This window comes from Tinamus guttatus, unplaced genomic scaffold, assembly GCF_059628265.1.
Source record: "Tinamus guttatus ecotype Peru unplaced genomic scaffold, ASM5962826v1 Tinamus_guttatus_pri_ptg000155l, whole genome shotgun sequence".
Classification (NCBI taxonomy): Eukaryota; Metazoa; Chordata; class Aves; order Tinamiformes; family Tinamidae; genus Tinamus; species Tinamus guttatus.
Window position 1 is genome coordinate 2138729 of NW_028288689.1, and position 15571 is coordinate 2154299.

At 39.1% G+C, this 15571-nt stretch overlaps 1 protein-coding gene across 2 annotated transcripts in view; it reads right to left on the reverse strand.

Annotated features, from left to right (window-relative positions):
* Window positions 1–3313: 3313 nt before the first annotated feature.
* Window positions 3314–15571, reverse strand: part of ATP10B (ATPase phospholipid transporting 10B (putative)) — a 45368-nt gene continuing 33110 nt past the window's right edge. For both annotated transcript variants that reach the window (XM_088522586.1, XM_088522587.1), the window contains 9 exons: window positions 15380–15564; window positions 11434–11746; window positions 10193–10269; window positions 9522–9647; window positions 7984–8184; window positions 6095–6175; window positions 5879–5983; window positions 5233–5420; window positions 3314–3840 (listed from right to left, as the gene is read on the reverse strand). In XM_088522586.1, coding sequence (XP_088378712.1) covers window positions 3348–3840; window positions 5233–5420; window positions 5879–5983; window positions 6095–6175; window positions 7984–8184; window positions 9522–9647; window positions 10193–10269; window positions 11434–11746; window positions 15380–15564 — 1769 coding nt within the window. In that variant the 3' untranslated portion in view covers window positions 3314–3347. The remainder of the gene's footprint in view (window positions 3841–5232; window positions 5421–5878; window positions 5984–6094; window positions 6176–7983; window positions 8185–9521; window positions 9648–10192; window positions 10270–11433; window positions 11747–15379; window positions 15565–15571) is intronic.

A 15571-nucleotide genomic window follows, 5' to 3' on the forward strand; every position in this document is an offset into this window, starting at 1 on the left:
ACATTAATACTAGTTTTATAGTCCAAGCATACAAGATGTTGAATATCACCATACATTAAAAACAGACACCTGTTCTGTTCTGAAGCACTCAGACACATTAGAACTAATGGAACATAGATCTTGACATGAGCAGTATATGAACATATCCTGAAATAAAAATAAATCATCTAGAAAATCTAGATAGATCTCAATATCACAATTAGGGAATACCATTTCTCCCTTGCAAATAAATACATTAGAAGGTTTGCTTTCTCACCACAGGCTTGCATTTACTGCCAAGAACTGTGTTTTTTATCTCTAAATCCTAGTTCCCAAAGGAATCAATAGCCTCAGGTAATTTCCCTCATGGTGAAAGTAAAGTGCCAGTTCAATGTCTTTTTAATTCAAGGTAGTTAATGATCACTATTCATCCAGGAACATAAATAAATAAAAAAGATACACAGTTTAGCAATGAATATGTGCCCTGAATTATGGCAGTCTCCTCTTCGGAAGAGGGTTGGCAGCATTCGCACCCAGGAAGGGGTATCAGGAGGAAACCTTATACCCGCGGGGCTGCCTGCTGGGATGCTGAGGCCAGGGCTCGCCTGTTGCCTCAGCTTTCTTCCTTCCTCAGGGATCTAGGATGCTTTTCTCTCTTGGTTGGTCTGGGACTGCAGGCTGTATCGCAGATTCCCCAGCTGAAGGAATCTCTTGGATCTGTTTGTTACCATTTACCACCTAAGAGCATTAACAGAGCGGAGGACCCTCTGTAGAACTAGTTAAGGCAGCCATACAAATTTTGCTTCATTCATTGTTTTGACCAAAGTAGCTATTTTTGGTTATAGTCTAGAAACTACTTAGGGAGCACTATCTTCCACTTTGTTTATCACCTGATATAGCCTATAGCTCATGATTAAAGAGCTTCTAGGAGCTTTTTTGCTGTGGATTATAAGTAATCCTCCCTTTCTTCCTTTCCTTTCTTAAGAGGAACCCCCCCCCTTAGCCATACACTATTTCAGAACACAATCCGAGTTGTCAGGATAAAATGCATGGAAAAATAGATTTGCAGAAGTTGTTGTGAGAAAACATAAAATGAATTCTTGTCTCTGAATTTAGGAATCACTATAGGTCTTCCAGATTTGCTTAAACATAATCTTTGTCTTCATAGTGCCTTTCCATACTTGCCTAATCCCTTTGCACATTCTGATGTATGTCATGCAGTTTTATAATAAACACCCATATAGTGTGGCCTATTAGGTACAGAAACAGACTCTGAAAATGTGGATTTGCCACTCCATGGACGACAAAAGGAAAACGACTCATCTCTGCCTCTGTTTTTGTGATAAATCTCACTCTCAACAATACACCAAGTCATGACAGCATTAGATTTTAGTATTATGAAATCATTTCACACTTTCTCATAAAATATATGAGAAAAAAAATGTCATTAAGTTCAAAGGAAATGGACTCTAATGTAAAAACATGTCTGTGAGTCATAAAGACCTGATCTTAAGTATTGGCACCCAAGGTTCATTTCCAGCTAGTGAGTAAACATTTGAGCAATCTCACACTCCATTAAGGATAATGTTTATTTAATTACCTTCATTTATAAATCATGCGAAAAATATCTTTTTAAATTGCCTTATAGCTGATAATTAACATTTTATCAGTTACACTTATTTATGTACTTACATTCTGGCCACCATAAATCCAAATGGCTGAGAGACTACTTGGTTGTGCCTGAGTTAAATTTAGGCAACATCTTTAGGAGTCTAGCTTTGGTAATTACTGTAACACATAAACGGCAAATTAGTATTTGCTAACTAGAGCATTTAAGAGATTTCATGCATTGTGATAAGTGGTGAAGAGTTAGCTAAAATAATAATTATAATACATATATAAGGCCTTAAAACATACTTAAATCAGAGGCAGTGTCAGAATCACAGATGGCTTGAGTTTGAATGACGGTTAGGACTTCACCCCACACTGTGAACAAAAACTTGGGAAAAAACTCTTACTAGTCAACATTTCTATAAGAAATATAAAAATCACTTTTCATTGCATTGCAATAGGTACTGTAGAAAGTGACATTCTATGTTTCTCCTACATTTTGCTGTCCTGAGGTACAGAAAAGGCTGCATGGAAGTAATACAAACGACTCAGAACATGTTTTGGTCATTCTACACCATGTACTGACTGCAGCACTCACTCTGAGCTTCAAACATTGCTTGTGAAAACCTCCACCATTGAGGTCTCCATCAACTACAGAATGAAACCAACTTTTGGAAAAAGCGTGATCTATACTTGATTGAATTCAGCAAAATGATACAACAATTTAGGAAAGGGAAGGAAGAGACTGCATTTCCAAATGAAAAGCAGGGAGAACTCATAATTCTAGAATATTGATCCTAGAATTGGGATCGGTTTCGTTATATCTCTCTGTGTTGTACCAAAAATGGGTTCTTATAACTGGTGTGCAGAGAGTCAATAGACGCAAAGAGCTATTTCTTTATTTAATTTCTTTGCAGAGAGGGGTACTAGGTGATAATTCCACAAAGATAGCACACCTTATAACCCACTTTTTGGACAGCACCACCTATGTTTGTAGGTGTGAAGAAGAAGACTCCACTTATTCTTGAGTTATCCTGGTAGTTCTTGTAGTTTTGTATTTCCATTCTTTTATTTCATCAAGCTTTTTCTCCTTTTCTTAATAGTATCAGGTCAAATCTGCATAAAAACACACAGCTTACTGTTGTGGGAAAAAAGACTCTACAGCTGGAACGTATAGAGTTAATGTTCCAGGTCTATACATTAAAAAGGATCATTTTCTAGTTGCTTTTAGTTATTGTTATTCTGGAGCTACTTTTAGTATGAAGAAGCAACAACTTTTTTAGTAAAACCGTAATTTTGAAGTTGGTCAGTGCCTTTTTAAGGGTTTGATGTTAAGAGTAGGATGTGTTACTCCAAGTCTTGGCTTAATGTAGAATGGATTCCCTTACCATTATTTTTACACTACTTAAATAACATAATAGCATTGAAACACCACTAATGGAATTATTCATTATTGAAGAATATTTCTTGATAAAACAAAGTGCAAAACTGTACATTTCTAAGCAATGGTCTGATGCTTATGTAACATTACGCTACTAAAACAAGTCATCAAATGACTAATCCAACTATATGTGCTTTGAAGATCGTATTGCAATACTCTAGCATGCCTATATCTTCAAATTTCTGTCTCTTCTTTTGTATCGAGGATCACAGTTAAGTATAAATAGAAATTCTGTTTCCCTAAGGTTGGTTTCTCCATGCAGCTTGCACAGCAGAGAACCATGTCCAGTAAATGATTTCCATTCCTGTGTATTTCTTCAGAGTGTCACTGCACTCACAGATCGCCGATGGCTCCCGTGGTTAAATTTTTTAGCATTATCTCTAGTTATTTTGCTAGTCTCTTGACCAGGAGATGCTACCTTATTGGGAACAAGGGGATAACGGCCAGAAAAAGGTCCTGCTGAGGAATCTGTAGCATCTGCCCATCTATTAAAGAAATAACTGCCTTCTTCAGGTGTCCATTTCCTGAGAGGATTCCTTTCAGTATTGGAAAGTCCCTGACCATTTACGTCCCCATGAGACACAGCTGCTGTTTCGGTATGCAAAAATGGTGATACACATAAGTGGTTGACGGTTTGATCAAGGTCATTACATGCTGGTGATGTTATGGATGCATCAGTAGTAGTTTGTTTTCTTGACCTCCACTTTTGGATTTCAAGATCTTGTTGCTCTTTAGGAAGTTGATCTAGCTGCTGAGCTTTCAGAATCAGTGATGATCCCAAAGTTCCTCGTAGAACAAAAAGAAAGTACCTGATGAAAGAAAGAAAATGTATCGTCTCAACAGTGGGTTACATCCATAATCTTTTTCACATAACGCAGAACCGGTTGCTCATTTTCCATTGCTCTGAAGAGATCTGGTAACTTGATTCCTGGATTTTAATACAGTATGCAGCTATACACTTATCTTGAATGATTTAGAGTCAAACACATATACAAAAATACTAAATAAACCACGATAATGGAAATGTTTGCTGAACAGTGCACGGAAGGTACACACAAGCTCAAATACTGCAGAGATGCAATATTCGTGGAGGTTACTTACACTCTTAAAAGAAGCTAAAGAAGGGATATTAGTTTGATGACATAAAACTGAAAAATTAAAAACCTCAGCTTGTGGATTTGCTAAAGAAGCAGTAAAATAATTTGTATCCCACTCAGGACAAAGAATTTATATAAAATATATGTGTACATGCAGTGAGAGAATACACACCGTCTCTCCCTGTCTTGTCAGTTCCTGTCTGAAAAGCAAAACCTCATTTGAAGTATGATTTCTGATAGGATTTTATTTACATATTTCAAAACAAGCATGAGAAATCTTGCTGTTAAACTCCAGTAGGTTTCTGAAGGAGACAAGGAGCAAACAGTGTTGTAAGAAGAATCTATCAGAATTTAAAGGGAAGGATTATATTTAGCAAAGGGTGATTACAACACGGCTGATATGATGATGGAGCAATGCAGACACTGGGGGCTGGATTTTCTGTAAATCAGGGGTTCTACACAAAACATTCTGGGATGTCTACAAAAAGCAACAGCAACTCTCCAGCTCTGAAATTACCAAGATACAAATCTTCAAGCTCAGTGTACTGCTGAGGCAGCACCAATCCCAGCCTTGCTAAATTCCCAAGATAGATATATGAATTCTTATTCGTATATTTGATGTAGCTCTCAGTAGAAAGCTCAGGGTCAAAACTAACACTATGAATGTGGACTGATAGGAAGACATAATCACATAAGAACCGACCAGGATGCTCTGCCTAAAAGACACGAGACCCTCGGTGAACCATGTGTTTCTTATCCTGACCTGAAGTACATATGAGGCACCATAGGACAACACAGAATCTGATCATGCTCATCATAATGAACACTTATGTGGCATACTTGTGCTGGTAAATTTTGCAGCCTCCCAGAAGGAAAAGTTTTCCTGATGAGAAAATAAATACAGCAGGTGCATAGTGAGTCATCTGTGTTTATATAAACTAATAATAAACTAATGGTTCATGAACCGGAATATAGAACCCAGATTTCTGACTTTCAGCCCTATCCCTGTCTGTGTGCCTGACATACCTGATATCTACAGACATCATTACTCTTAGTTCACTCAGATGCCTAAAAATTAAGAGGATACCAGTACATTATTCAAACCTTGGCAAAAGTGCAATGACTGGGGTAATAAGGCACAGTAAATAGAAGGTAGGGTCCGAAAGCTGCTTCTCCATAATCCAGTAAGGGCTGTTGGGAGGGTTGCAGACCACACAGAGACCATCGTAGACCACTGAGAAGATAAAGTAACACAGCACGCTCCCAATCATCGTGGCCCAATGAAACACCGTCTGCAAGCAGAAGTGCACAACATGACAGCAGTGTATGCTAGATCCTGACTCTGGTTTTAAGACAGGAGAACATAAAGAACAAATAGAAATAACATATCTACTAAAAATTTCTACTAAAAATCACAGCAGGAGAAATACTTAGAAATAAATAAGAAAACAATAGCAGTGGATATAGTTCTTAAAAACATCTCAAATTGTTTCCTGCTCATATAACTAAAGTATGCAAAAATTGTGGACTGTCATGTCCAAAGGCACAATAGAAGCAAATGCTGCTGCTCTGCCAGAGCTCTTATCCCGAGGCTAATAATCAACTTTGCCATATTGCACTATCTCAGTGCATTTGCTACTTAATTTTGTGACCCAGAATTAAAGTGAATGAACGCGAAAGACACGCCATGTCTGCACGGAATGCTCTGTTCAGAAAAGCGTCGCACGAACAGCACACGTCAAACACGTACCCATGTTTTCATGTCTAGAGCCTGGTGCAAGAGAATAGTGAGGAGGGAGATGGTGTTGATGGGGTTCCCGAAGGAAAACACATCTATGTCAGAGCCCTTGTAGGTCTAGAGAACAGGAAGAGAGAAAAACTGTAATGATTCAGAAGTCCATGTTCCCCCCGCCACCAACGTTTTAAAGAAAATTAAAATGAGAATACAAATGATCCATGTACTTACCAAATAGGGGACAAAGAAGCAAACGAGGCTCTGATAGAAGGCATCCAACATTGTAAAAATGAAAGTTGACAGCTTGTATATCTGTAGGAGTTTGTGGATGACAGTCATTATGATAGGATGCACAGCTCTTCTTACTACAGATATACTTGCTTTGGGTATTTCTATCACAATACAAGTCTGCAGATTCATGTACAAACACCTCTTCAGAGGCCAATTTGAAGAAAGGGTTTACCCCTTAAAAGGTATACTCTCTGTGTTGACTATAGAGGGACATTAAGAAGATTAGCCAGTCAACAAAGTGTTGCCAAGTCAGACGTCATGAATCTCTGCCGCATCCCTTCCCCTAGGACCTCTTTATTCAAATTATTTTTCACACATAGCTCTTCCAGGGGCTATAGAGTTGGGCAAATTTATTGTCTTTTATGGCTTCTTCCATTAAAGAATCTACTTTGTGCCATTAAAGTATGATCATGTCATATTTAAACTTATCTTGGGACCTATGGTGACACAGATGGGCTGCAGTAGGAAGCATCAGTGGAGCGACAGAAGGATAGGCCTCTTGTTTCAGTGCACCCAAAATGCCAAAACAACAACTCTCTCTTCAAAATGATAAATAATATATATGTATGTGAGGTCCAGCAGCTGCTAAGAAAAGAATGAAAAACCTTGCAGAGAATGCGCAAAGTCTGTGTTCCTATAAACAGACTTTAAAAATATCAGGAAAGACTATGAACCACTGATGTTCACCAGTGCTAAAAAACACCACAGTCCGTAAGTCCATAGAAAGACAGTGAGAGGGAATTCTTAAATACTGTGCAATTTTGTAACCTAAAACAAAGTGCACATTAAAATTTACCTGCTAACATTTTCATCATTTTCTATGAAAAATCTTAAGGCAATTTGGGAACAAGTCTTTAGGATTTTACTAAAAGTACTATTATATGCAAAAGCAGATACACGTGTCTGCATCTGTGATCGTCACACACATACAGAGATCAGACTGGTTCTCTAAACTTACCAGGAAGTTTGAGGAAAAATCTCCATATAAACTCGTATGTGTATTTCTTAAGAGTTAGCAATTCTGAGAGTTAAAGTAAATAAATAAAATAAAAAGTTCACATCCAGAATAGCTTAGACACCAAACTGACGAACACCTTTATGTATTAAAAAGCCTCTTTCTGACCATGAGAGCAGGAAAAAATGGACTCTTGTTCACTGATCTCATGTTTTGAGTTTCCTTGTCACTCTTCTGTTGCCAGCTTTTTATCAAGCTTTTCCTCCAGAACTCCCTCAGTGGGCTGAGACTGTTCAAAACACCAAATCCCAGCAGAGTTTGATCAGGGACCAGCTAAACTCTCTTACTCTCAGTTGCTATATTTCTCATCCTCTTTCATTCATCTCTCCCTATGCTCTCATTCAGATTTTTTTGTGTGAATATAATCAGCCTGTGTACAGCTATGTATCCATCAGCTCCACCGTGTTTCTTTAGATCAACAACACTGAATGTCCCTAAAATGAAAACCTCCCAGACCTGAGGGTTTTGTTCACAGGGCTGACATCACTCATTTACTATAACGCATCCTGCCTGTACCAAACTGGATTTTGCCATATACTTATCTGCGGAATAAACCTACTTATTTATGGCTTCCAACCATGAACAGGCTCCCATCCTTACTCCCACAAAGCACTATTGTACCCACTCTTGTATCTCTTAATTAGTTCTTCTGACAGCTACTCTTACACTGTTTCTCTTACTGGACACCAGCAAAAGGGAAACCAATGGATAACCTGGTTTTTGGTGAGTTTGAAGCTGTTCTTTTCCTTCCCTCCCTGGAAAACAAAGAAAGTGGTCCTTTGGCTTATCAAGCAGTTCAGCAATCAAGTCATACCTCTGAATTTTTCCCATTCTTGTACAATTCCGGCAAACCTAAGAGTGTTTCTGCAGAAACATCTTTATCGAGGATTCCAAAGACAATGGGGGGCATCGAGGTGAAGATGAGATTGAAGAAGACCATTTGCCAGTAATCTATCATGGTGGCACCAGAGAACCCACAGAAAAACTGGTACCAGAAGAGCAGGTTGACGTAGCTCTGTGGGAGAAGCAAATACAAACCCAATGTCACGGCACAGCTGGCTCTGTGAGCACTCGGAAATACTTTCTTCCCACTGACACAATTTCATTTCGCCCCAGGTGGTGAGGGTCACAGAGCTGTGCCTTTCTGCTTTGTCATCTTCCCTCGCATTGTCCCTCACTTTTAAAGCTGCTGTGGACCCTTTAAATGGCAATAACACGTGGACTGTCTGTGCCGCTCATCATTCCCTCCATGGGGTCTTTGGAGCACGTAGGTTTATAACGTTGTTTCCCCAAAACACATGGTTTTGGTTACAGGTACCTGTACCGATACCGACAGGGTAGGTCTCTCTGCACTTTATTGTCTTAAAGCGCTGTATCCTAAGTATTTCACACCAATTCTGTGTGACACAGTTTCTTCACACCAGTTAGTTTTCTTTAAGAAAATATCAGAGAATAATTAATCAAATTGTTCATTACTCTGAACACTATATTTTAAATCCTGTTACAAGCCTGTTCTCAATATGGAATCAAAGGCCTCCTGCTCTCTAACGGTACGAGGGAGATAATAAAACAGCAGAATCCCAACTTGGAGAGCTATTTCATATCAAAAATAACTGTCCTTTGAACTTTGAAAGGATGCCCAGGCATGGGGAAAAAAAAAAGTTTCTATTTCATTTTCCATTATAAATTTTAACACCAATAAGACATAATCCGTATTCAGAATTATATAAAAAATAAAATATGGACACTTTGAATTCTAAGTGAATAGCTTTTCATGCTCAGTGTATTTCATGTCAAATCGACTTGTTTGCACAGGCTTGCAGAAACTATTACTATCAGGTTTATCCACTTTACATTATTCTTCAATGCACAGCTCATTTGCATATACATTAAATTTTTAATAAAAACACCAGATACGACTGCATCATTGCTTGCAAATGGTTCCTATCGAGTTAAATGCAAAAATTCAGAGCCTTCACAGGTAATTGTTTCTCAATGCAGAATCATTCTGTATTCTAGCACTAAAAATCTGCTGTTCCTTATGCAAATCTTATTTTGAGGCTCATGGGTACTGCTAGAAAAGTTGCCTGAGCTACCATATAAAAGTTAGTAAATCTTGAGTCCTCTTCCTTCAGGAATAACACTATTTCAAAAGATATTTAGATCCTGTATTTTCTTCAATGCTCTATGCAGCACATTACTAATAATGGGGAAGCGTTCCATAAAACTACAAGTGAAGAAAGAGAAATTGCAGTTTAATAAAAAGACAGCACAGCCTACAAAACATACCCCCATCCATCCTGGACTTAACCCATTCTAGAATGAAGACTTCCAAAATCTTTATCATCTTACCACGTTCTTGTAGAAAAAGTATATCACCATCTTCGCCAGGCGAGAGTAACACCAGTGTCCATGGACCAGAAGCAGTTTTTTGAGATGCTTAAATCGTGTGATTGCAAAGTCACTAGCCATCATAGCCTTTAGTTAAAATAAAAAGGATATTACTTCGGAATGTCTTTTGCCACTCCATATAATGACGTTTGAATTTCGACGTTGAAACATGTAGCAGGAAAAACACTTCAGAAAACGACTGGGACTTTCTATCTCCATGGAACCCTCAAGCTTAGGAAAATAGGGGGAAGAATTTGGGGCAGAAAACACTGAATGAGAATCAACAGAACCTGATCTATAGCATCTACAGAGTACCAACAGAACCACCTATAGCAGAGATGATTCTGAACCAGATATTAACCTATCACTGGATAATCACCTGTTAATTTTCCAGACTTACAAACAAAGATGTTTGTCCATGCATGTTAATTATTGGTTCAAAACACTAGGTTTCTTTTCTTTTTTTTTTTCTTTCTCTGAACCTGTAATTATGGCCTGCATATTAATTTATGACAGCAATGATGCCAATTTACAACCTTTAAGGTGACACTCAGAGTATAGGGCCGCTATAAAATTCATGAAGCATCAAGAGCCACTTGGTAGAAGAGCAAGGGAGGTAAATGAAGTGATACCTGCATGCCTTCCTGGCCAGATATTCCAATGCCAACATCAGCTGCTTGAATCATACTTACATCATTTGCCCCATCACCTAGAATGAGAAGACAGGTGGGAACAACAGAGTAGTGAGGAAAGATGCTTAACATTACATGCCTTTAGTAGAAAAATAAAAAAACCCCAGCTGTACTGTTAAGCATAGACTATTCTATAGTAACATGTATCTTAACCAAGGTAGCTGATTCTGGGGATCAAGCAGACAAGAGCACTAGGGTCTAATCTTGGTGTCAATCTCCTCCTCCTTAGGAGATCTCATTCCTCTCATCCCAAGCTTGGCATTGGACTTGGCTGGATAGCTGTATGGACACTGACATCATCCACAATTACATGGCTTTATATGTTTCTGCGTGGTAAACTCCATGTGTTCAGCAACAGACTTTGCAGCACCCCAATTCTCTCAATTTTCCAAATTAAATCATAATTTATAGTGCAATTGAATGTAACAAGCTATTTGCAGGAGTTACTCTGCTCATTTCAATTTTCAGCAATATGTTAAAATACATAACCATATTTCTAGGGAAAAAACAGCCATGATGGCCTGCAATGCGCAGAGTGAATCTGGTTAGTTGGTAAAACAGAATAAATGAAACGGAAGTTTTTTGTTTTGTACTCTGAAGCAAAGTGAGAATTTTGAAGAGACTCTCCTTTTTCTGATGTGTGTATATATATTTATATTAATTTTAAGTTGTAAAATATCAATTCTGCAAGGAGTGTAGTGGGATCACTTTGCAACACTGCAGTGGGAATCAAATTATTTGGAGGTAAAAAGCAAAGAAGTCGGTGCTTAATGCTACGCTGGGGATAACAATGTTTTCACTGGTTGGAAAATATGTGGTATAAGAAGGGCTTTATAAAAACACAAAGTGGTAACTAGTATTGACTGCTTTCCTTCCTCCACTGCTAGGACACACTGAAGGGCAGACACATGAGCATCTGCACTGCTCTGCGTGGAGGGGACTGCTGGGAGAACTGCTGGGAGGTTGGGTGTCTTCACCTAGTTTAAATGGGAGCCCCATTTGCTCACTGAAAACTGCAAGAGAACTTTTATGCAGCTGGTGACATCCAATACTATTTTTCCACTGTATCTAGCTGAAAAGAGGCACAAATTACAGCATAAGCATTCCATACAACTTCATAAACCTTAATTAAAAGAGCCCACTTCCCTCTTTTTACTGTAAGCCATTCCAGAGTGAGGTACCTATGGAGAGGGTCATCACTTGGAGCTCCCTGCGCACCAGCTTGACCACCATGCTCTTCTGCAGAGGGGTGCAGCGGCAGCACAGCACCGAGCGGCACTGCTGCGTCAGCGCCAGGAAGGTCTTCTCCAGGCCCCCCTGCAAGATGACGTTCAACGTTCTTCCATCAATCACCAGTCCAAATTCAGGAGAGGGGGGGCCAGGGGCTGGTAAAGATGTTGGGACAATGCCAAAAAATTTCCTCTGTGGTTTTTCCACATCACAACTCTTCCTCACTTCTTCCAAGGTTAAATTCAAGAGAGATTCACAGGTTTCCTGTGGGACAACAGAAGTGATTCCAGAAATAGCTATCTGCATGTTTCTTAACAGCAGAGTACCTTACAAAATCTGTATATATATAATCATGCCAGTATGTTTAAGCCTATCAGATAAACATTAGGGAAAACTGAGAAACGCACTAATGCATCAGATCAGAGATTACTTCAACGACGTCATCAAGTCCTCTAATGAAAACACTGCTCATCTTATCAGCTATTTAACTGCAGTAAGAAATTAGTTTAAGAGAAAAGCACATATTTGCATTACCAGTGCTGAGAATTCAAAGAGTACTGATTATGCCTATCTAAAGAAGATTTTTAAAGCTAGCTCTACTGTCAATTATGTGAAATATTTGAGGGTTTGTGTTTTTTTCCCCCTCAGAACTATGGTAGAGAAATGAGAAGTTTGCATTTTCCAAACTGCCCAGTGGTTTTGACAATTTGGCCTTTTCTAGGTGACAAATTAGGTCTGTGACATTTGTGCTAAGGACAGAAGAAGGAAAAAAAAAAAAAAGCTGCCCAGCACTGTTCCTGAGTCACAAATAAGTCTTTGTCTCTCAGCAAATTTACTCATTTTGGATCAAAACCCCGACTTGACTTAGAACCAAATGGAAAGGCTCATTTTGCTTTCCCATATGAATCTCCTAAATTGGCACACCACTGAGACACACAACCAAGAATCATCTAAAAGTTATTTTGCTGCCTGGTTGTAATAACTGTGCTCTTTCTGTGGCATGACACTGAATACCTGAGGAGCTAATCACTCCCTTTTCTATCTCTCCTATCCGCTCTACTGAGTGATGATTCAGTTCTAAAATGCTATTTTCACTTTATGTTGCATAAGGTACATGTGTAGGATGTTTGCAAGATTTAAATTACACTTAAGTGGGAGCTTCTGGAATCAAATGTGTCTCTGACATCTAATAGAATCTTGCATCTAGCTTGCACAGTAAAAAAATCCATAAAATATCCAAGAAGTATCACCTTCTTGTGAACGGACCGAAAGTTCCAGGTTTGTCTTGATTTGCATTTTAAAATGAATCTCCACAAACTACCTACTTGTGTTGCTTCTTACTGGAATATATGTGATTTCTAGTGTTTTGATAAGCTGCTGTGTTCACGGGTGGAACTGTTCAGGGACTTCATAAAGTCCCTTCCTACTAAAGTCAACCATTTCTGTTCTTTAACTGTTGCCCTTGACAGTTGTTGTCTTTTGTTGGCTTTCACTCCTTTCTTAAAACTTCAAAAGTTTATGGGATGAAGGAAAAATGCTGAAAACAGTATTAGGCAGCAAAAAAGAACAGATGAAGACAGTGAAAGATTTCAGCCCTGAAAAAACAGAGTTTTAGCAAAGCCAGGATTGTATGAAGTTAATTTCATTTCTTGCAGGAATGGGCAATGGGGTGAAAAACAGTGCATCACGAAAATCCCAAAATTCTCTTTAGTGCCCAAATATTTACATTTATCTTTAAGGTCAAAAATGGTTTTATGCTGAGAGGCCAAATTACTAATATATACATCTATCCATCCATCTGTCTAACTATATATTTGTAAATGTGTGCATGTCCACACAGACTTACAGATATACATGCACACACACACAATATGGGTCATCTCACCGTTGAGACCACGTAGTTGCTAACAACCATGATGACAACTGTGACATTTTGAGTGATTACAAATGTGTTACCACTGCTATAGCTTTACTAATAAAAATGCTTTTCAGCCTGAGAGTGTTTTCAGTTTGTTAACCCAGAATTACCCAGGGGACCGTGCTCAGTGCTTGATCATGAACAAACACAAACACCCAGCAGAAAGCAAAATTAATTGTAGGTATGAGGAAACATTGAGGTATATCTTGCAGGATTCACTTCATTAGCTATAATCTTTTGGAAACTCTTTGTCAAGGGCTTTATCATTTAATGGGTATTTAGTTTAAAGGGTTAATTTTGTCAAAGTTAATCAGTTTTTTTGTGTCAAAGGAGTGGCCCTCTGTGTATATTATTTGCCCTGCTTTTGCCATTGGAAAACTCTTGCAGAATCGGTGTCCCAGGCTTTGGCTCAAAAGGGATAGAGGTAAATGTGAACGTAGTAACCCCAGTGCCCAGTGAACCACACACATTTCACACAGATATTTGTAAACTTTGCATACGAGCCTGGATCAACTGCAGTAGGCCCGTACGTGTCCCTGTGCTTCCTGGAGCCAGGGTGGTCCTGTCTGCAGTGTCACATCTCTGATAGAAAGCATCTTCTAATTTCCATCCTAAATATATTCATTCTGCCTTCCCTTAAAGCAGATATGCGTATCAAATGAAATTACACATTGAAGCAAAGAGTGCATTCTGTGCCAAATTCCATATCATCTTTGCCTGTTTCCCTATTTCTATGACATTAAAGGAGAGAGATGTCTGTACAGAATTTTATTCTTGTTTAGAGAGCTACTAACTGCAGACAAAAGTAGCTAGAAAGTAGGCCATCTAGCTGCTCTATACAATTGCCTATCGAAATAAAAATACTCAGTATTTTTGCATTATTTAATCAATCCTCACTGAAGCATTACAGAGACAGGCAAAGTGTGTATCACTAACCCACCTCTGTGGTGGGGTGGAGGCCAAGATAAATGACTTTCGTGTTCTAGAAAGGAACCAAGCTGCCCAATTCTCTGCTCTGCTTGAACCTGGCCAGGCACTCGGCTGTCCCTCCCCCTCATCCTCACACTACCTAGGGAAGTGTGTCCCCACTCAGGGCCACAAACGAACCTTGGATATTGTGGGGTGTCTTGGGGGAAGACAAGCAGAGCAGAGAAGTGCAGGTGGCCCAGGAAACCCTGCCGGAGGAGGACACAGCTGTCCCCGAGGACGCACGGCCCGCACGGGCAACGCAAGTACCCAAGCAGCCAAGCACAGGATGAGGGCAGCTGATGTTCTGCAGCTTTGGACTTTCCACGTTGCCAGGCCTGAATCCTCCTTAGCAAATGGATCTGGTTTAGCCTTCCTATAGCCATCTGAAGGAGTCATGTACCCAGTCATCAACACTATGGGTACCAGCGTGGACTGTCCAGAAAATGACTGCATTTTCAACAGGCCCACAAGAGCTATTTTTAGGATTTTGAGAAAGGACAATTCTGCTTACACAAAATCAAGGCTAACCCTATTATGAAAGGTGCAACAATAAATTTCTGAATTTAATAAAATCTACTGTTGCCTATTTTTTCCATATTGACTCTTAGAGTATTCTCCAAACATCACCTTACAGATATCACCTTAAGTCAGAATATAACCACAGCTCAGATTTCCATTGGGAAAGGTCAAATGTCAATATCACTAAGAAATCAGACACCTAAATTGCATATTACCCTTCTTTTGAAAGGACACTATTCAGGTCATTTATTTAAAGATCACTTTCATTTATAAAATTAATTATATTTTAGCCTGATAAAGCTGATCTCCCACAAAGCAGCCATGGCTTATGTGTCCCCTGTGCTCTCAAGAGTTTATGGCCTCTCCTAAAACTGCCATGCGAGTTTTTGTCAGTTGCGTTTTCTCATGCGGAATACAGCACAAAACAAACCAGTGCCAAACTGCAAGCCATGAAACAAACCCCCCCAAACTATGCATTTCACTGTACTCACCTTATTTTCGGTGTTAATGGTAAAGATAGTGTCTCTCTGATTCAGAAGTTTACAAGAATATGCAATGTTAATTGCTGTTTCCTGTTTGTCTCCTGTCAAGACCCAGATTTGTATCCCAGCTTCTCGAAGAGCTGCAATAGTGTCAGGCACTCCATCCTGCAGCCGATCTTCAATCCCTGTTGCTCCTAGGCA